This window comes from Catharus ustulatus, chromosome 25 (assembly GCF_009819885.2).
Source record: "Catharus ustulatus isolate bCatUst1 chromosome 25, bCatUst1.pri.v2, whole genome shotgun sequence".
NCBI lineage: Eukaryota > Metazoa > Chordata > Aves > Passeriformes > Turdidae > Catharus > Catharus ustulatus.
The window spans coordinates 735,600-740,715 of record NC_046245.1 but is presented as its reverse complement, the minus strand read 5'-3'; the positions used below and the strand labels follow the sequence as shown (position 1 = coordinate 740,715).

The following is a 5,116-nucleotide window of genomic DNA, read 5'->3' as shown; positions in this document are numbered from 1 at the left end:
TGTGCAGTGGCTTCCTTTGGCTCGTTTATTGGCAGAGCTGAGCTGTAAGTGGGCAGAGCTTTGGCCTGGGACAGGGTTACCTCAGATGAGAAATGAGATGCCTGATCTCAGCTAGAGGAGCAGATGCCAACACTCTCTAAGTGAGGAACAGAATGATGCCCTCCCTTTCCTGCTTTCTCTAGACCACTTTTATTATTTGAAGATGGGGAAAAGAAGAGCCTGGCCTTTGACAACCTCTTTTCAGTTCAACCCATGTTCCCTAAATAAGGAATGAATAAGGGCTAAGTAAGGGCTGTGTAACAATCACTGCAGCCTCTGTGCATGCCAGGCAGGACTGACTGAACCTGGGCAGGTTTTTTGATTGTCATGGGAGGACTCAGCAGGCCAAAATAATGTAAAATCCATCTACTATTTATTATTACTCATGAAAATGTGACAACACTGGCTGAAGCACAAGCTGATCAGACTCAAGTTCAGTCTGAATGGACAGACAAGACAAATGGTGTGAGAACAGTGAGTGAGCTTGTGAGCTCCTGGATTATGAACAGCAAAGAACACAACCTGCTTTTCAATCAACTCAACCAACCTCTTGTTAAAAAACCCCAAACCCCCAACTAGACAAAATTTATACTTCTGTATTTAGAAATTATATTACATAAAGGCTTATATTCACATACAGCTTTAGAGCAGCTTCAGACCCACTGGTCCTGCAGTTTCCCAAGAGTTTCTCAGCAAAGCCAGGTGGTTGCTCAATGCCCTGGTACCCACTGGCAGTGCAACCTTTATTTATGACTGTGGGTCTGTTGTTTGCTCTGTAAGGTCTGGGTCTGGCTTTTTGCGCAGGATATAGGTCCTTAAAATTAAAAGGTATGTGGTTTTGAACTTCTTTATCTTGTAGGCATAGATGATGGGGTTCATGGCAGAATTGGCATGGGACAAGAGGATTGCCAGGTAAATCAAATACCGGGGGACGTGAGACTCAGGGTGAAAATACAAAATGCAGTTTATAATGCACAGAGGCAGCCAGCAGATTGCAAACAGGAAGAGAACAAGTGCAAGAGACTTGGCTGTCTTGAACTCCTGGCCGTAGAAAGCCCCAGCCCCTCTGACCCCGGTGCCTTGGCTGAGCTTGGAGCGGATGATGTAGAAGATCTCGGCGTACAGGGCACACATGACGAGCAGGGGCACGAGGGTGCAGGTGAAGAAGCAGAAGTACACCATGTAATCCATCCTCATCACGGCCAGGAACTGGCAGGGCAGGGACCCCGCGCTCCTGGGGGCTGCCTGGTTCCAGCCAAACATGGGGATGAGCCCTCCCAGCAGGGACAGGGACCAGCACAGCCCCAGCGCCCACCAGACTCTCCTCTCTGTCGTGATTGTTTTATATCTGTAGGGGAAGAAATCCCAGCTCGTGTTAAACAGAAATCTTTTAAAGTAGTTAAGGATGGAGTCGCCTGTTCAGGTGCTGCAGGATCATCGTTAGAAAATGAACATTAACTTTGTTTTGTGGGGAAACCAAGTTTTACCTAGAGACAAACCCCAACTCTCCATTTGTAGCAGTTACTTTGCAGCATCAGTAAGAACTTAAGTGCTTAAGTTCCCTTGTTTAAAATTGGATGTTTAATCTATTTTATTTCTTGTTTCATTATGATCTTAGTTCTCCTCTTGCCAGGATATTGCTTTGCTGCTGCTGGCTGTCCTATCTCATTTCTTGGCTTCCTTGGGTGTACCTTCCTCTTTTCATTTGGTTTATGCCATTTGGAGGGCTAAAATTAATTCTTCAGTTTCATAGGTCCTTTCCCATTATAAAATATGATTTCTTGGATGCGTGAGGTTATACTTCACTTTTCTAGCTTGTGTACTTTTCATTTAAATGCAAACAGCGAGTGACTTCAGTTAACTGTTAGTAAGTTTGTTACTACTTTTGTATTTTCAGCAAATACTAGAAGGAATTTTATTTAAAAGACAAGCTCAGAGATCTTAAAAAAACCCTATAACCCACTCAGCATCCTGTGCAGTGAACCAAGCTGCAAACTCAGGTTTGCCCACAGACGCATCCTGTGAAGTGTGATCAGCGATAACCCCTGAGAGCACCGAGCTGCTCAGCAGCACCCCGGGGCTCTGCAGGGCTCATCTCAGCTGGGCTGGGGCCAAAGCCCCAATGCAAGGAATGGAAGGGTTAGAGGAAAGGACAGAGCACAGAGCACAGGGGCTGGGCAGCCTCACCTGGTGGGCAGCTTGACTCGCAGGTACCTGTCGATGGCGATGGCCAGCAGGGACAGGATGGAGGCGTTGGTGAAGAGCACCAGCAGGCAGCACATGAACAGGCAGCCCTGGGCGGGCATGGCGATGCCCAGGCTCACCACCACGGCCAGGGGCATCACCAGCAGCCCCACGGCCGCGTCGGCCAGCGCCAGCGACGCGATGAAGTAGAGCGTGGTGTTCTGCAGGGCCTGCAGCCTCACCACCCAGATCACCAGCACGTTGCCCAGCGTGGCCAGCAAAGCCACCAGGCACTCGGTGCCGATGTAGATCCCGTCCAGGCTGCTCAGGGCCAGGCTGCTGTTGGGCATGGCGAGCTGCTGCAGCTGCTCCTGCCCCGGCGGCGGAAGGAAACGTGGGCATCCACGGCCACGTGTGGGGTCTGCAGTGTCTGCTGCTCGGCCCACAGATCCTCCAGCATCCTCTGAGCTAGTTCATGTCCTCAGCGCTCGGGCAGCAAAGCAGCTGCGGATATCTCAGCGTCCAGGAGCCCTTCCCCTCTCTGGAGAGCCCTCCTGAAGCTCAGTGCATCCCTTCAGCAGCCTCGAGTCAGCAAAATGCTGTGGGAAACTGTTCCGCAGGGACAACGTGGGAAAGCTTCCACAGCCCTTCTTACCACCAACTTATAAAGAAATAGTTTTACAGGTTCCTCTTTCAAGCTGTTTTCTTGACAAGCACAAATGTCAACAGCAGTTGGCTGCAAAGCTGCCACTTATCAGTCCAGTTAATCTCTGCAGTCAGTGTCACAACTGAGGCAGCTCAGGGCTTTGAAGGGAGCTGCGTTAGAAAACAGAAGACTCCTGGGTGGAGGTAAGGACAGGGAGAGGTCACTCTGCCGTTACCAGTACAGGGAAAATAGACTTGGCTTGGGGAAAAATTAATTCCCAATCAAATCAGAGCAGGATAACGAGAAAGAAAACCAAGTTGTAAAGGCAGAGGGGGGGTGCTGGAGCAGAGGATCAGCCTGGGAGAGTGCCCTGGACCGGGAGCTGGAGCTGCAGGATGGAGCTGAGGGATGGAGCTGGGGATGGAACTGGGGAATGGAGATGGGGGATGGAACTGGGGGATGGAGATGGGGGATGGAGCTGGGGGATGGAACTGGGGGATGGAGCTGGAGGATGGAGCAGCAGGATGGAGCTGGGGGATGGAGCTGAGGGATGGAACTGGGGGATGGAGATGGGGGATAGAGCTGGGGATGGAGCTGGGGATGGAGCTGGGGATGGAGCTGGGGATGGAACTGGGGGATGGAACTGGGAGATGGAGTTGGAGGATGGAGCTGGAGGATGGAGCTGGGGGATGGAGCTGGAGGATGGAGCTGGGGGATGGAGCTGAGGAGATGGAGCTGAGGGGTGGAACTGGGGGATGGAGCAGGGGATGGAGCAGGGGGATGGAGCTGGGGGATGGAGCTGGGGGATGGAGCTGGGGGATGGAGCTGGAGGATGGAGCTGCAGGATGGAGCAGCCCCTGTGCAAGGGGCGTTCCAGCAGCACCCAGATTTAAACAGTTCTGTATCTGCCCGTCCCTTTTCCTCCAAAGGCAGGGGCTCTTCTGTAGGACACTGTGGGGACGCTGTGGGACCCTGTGTCCGAGGGCAATGCCAGCCCAGCTGTGCCCAAACCGAGGGGTTCTGCCCGGCACCCCCTGCTCCCGCAGGTTCCTGCCGGGGCAGGCACAAGGTGCTCTGATGTCTTCAGGTGCTTCCCCAGCAGGCAGCATCTGCTTCCTGCGCTCAGCGGGGCACAGCCAGGCTCTGCGGCTCCTCTGTCACCCATCTGGGTGAGCCTGAGCCCTTCTGCTGTCCCTGCCCCCCTGAGCACGGCTTTCCCTGAGCCCTGCATCCCTTCCTCGGGCCCTTCTCCAGCCCCAGGCTCAGCAAGCACAGCCTGCAGGATTTCACAGCTTGCGAAGCGATTCGAGCTCCGAGCCGAGGGAGGGTGAGCCCAGCCCGAGGGGCGGCTCAGCTGAGCCCGGCCTGGCTGAGCCGCGCCCAAAGCGGGGCTGGAGGCAGCAGCTGGAGGCTTTGGGGCAGAGCAGGACTCCAAGGAGTGTTTTTAGACGCTGTTATTGAGCTGAGCCCGGGCCGGGCAGGCTGGGATCAGAGCTGGGCACAGCCCGGGGTTAAAGAGAGATGAGTTAAAGGCTTTGGGATCAGAGCTTTGGGATCAGAGCCGGGCACAGTCCGGGGTTAAAGCGAGATGGGTTAAAGGCTTTGGGATCAGAGCTTTGGGATCAGAGCCGGGCACAGCCCCGGGGGTTATGGTGAGATGGGTTAAAGGCTTTGGGATCAGAGCCGGGCACAGCCCTGGGGTTAAAGAGAGATGGGTTAAAGGCTTTGGGATCAGAGCTGGGCACAGCCCGGGGTTAAAGAGAGATGGGTTAAAGGCTTTGGGATCAGAGCTGGGCAGAGTCCAGAGTTAAAGCGAGATGGGTTAAAGGCTTTGGGATCAGAGCCGGGCACAGCCCGGGGGTTAAAGAGAGATGGGTTAAAGGCTTTGGCATCAGAGCTGGGCACAGAAAGGCTTTGGCATCAGAGCTTTGGGATCAGAGCTGGGCACAGCCCCGGGGTTAAAGGCTTTGGGATCAGAGCTGGGCACAGCCCCGGGTTAAAGAGAGATGGGTTAAAGGCTTTGGGATCAGAGCCGGGCACAGCCAGGGGGTTACAGCGAGATGGGTTAAAGGCTTTGGGATCCCGGCCCCGAGCCCGCGATGGTTTTGCCGTTTAAAGGCTGCACTCGGCTTCCTTGGATGGCTCCAGAGAAAGGCTTCCAGCTGCTCCCGAGGGATCCTCCTACATCCTGGTGAGATAAGGATCAGGAAGGGAAGGTCTCTGCAATCTCAGCTGCAGCTTTGAGCA

The 5,116-nt window shown here is 53.9% G+C and overlaps 1 protein-coding gene across 1 annotated transcript; it reads right to left on the bottom strand.

Moving 5' to 3' along the window:
• Positions 1 to 410: 410 nt before the first annotated feature.
• Positions 411 to 2,870, bottom strand: ADORA3 (adenosine A3 receptor). Its single transcript, XM_033080154.1, has 2 exons — positions 2,227 to 2,870; positions 411 to 1,387 (listed from the first exon to the last, which is right to left on the bottom strand). Exons 1-2 carry the CDS (start codon positions 2,571 to 2,573, stop codon positions 787 to 789), a joined length of 948 nt encoding a protein of 315 aa, XP_032936045.1. The 5' UTR covers positions 2,574 to 2,870; the 3' UTR covers positions 411 to 786.
• Positions 2,871 to 5,116: the final 2,246 nt, after the last annotated feature.

Coding starts and splice junctions, on each gene's coding strand:
- ADORA3 (XM_033080154.1), bottom strand. CDS start 2,573: ATGCCCAACAGCAGCCTGGCCCTGAGCAGCCTGGACGGGATCTACATC. Junction 1,388..2,226: donor CGAGTCAAGCTGCCCACCAG/GTGAGGCTGCCC, acceptor CTTCCCCTACAG/ATATAAAACAATCACGACAG.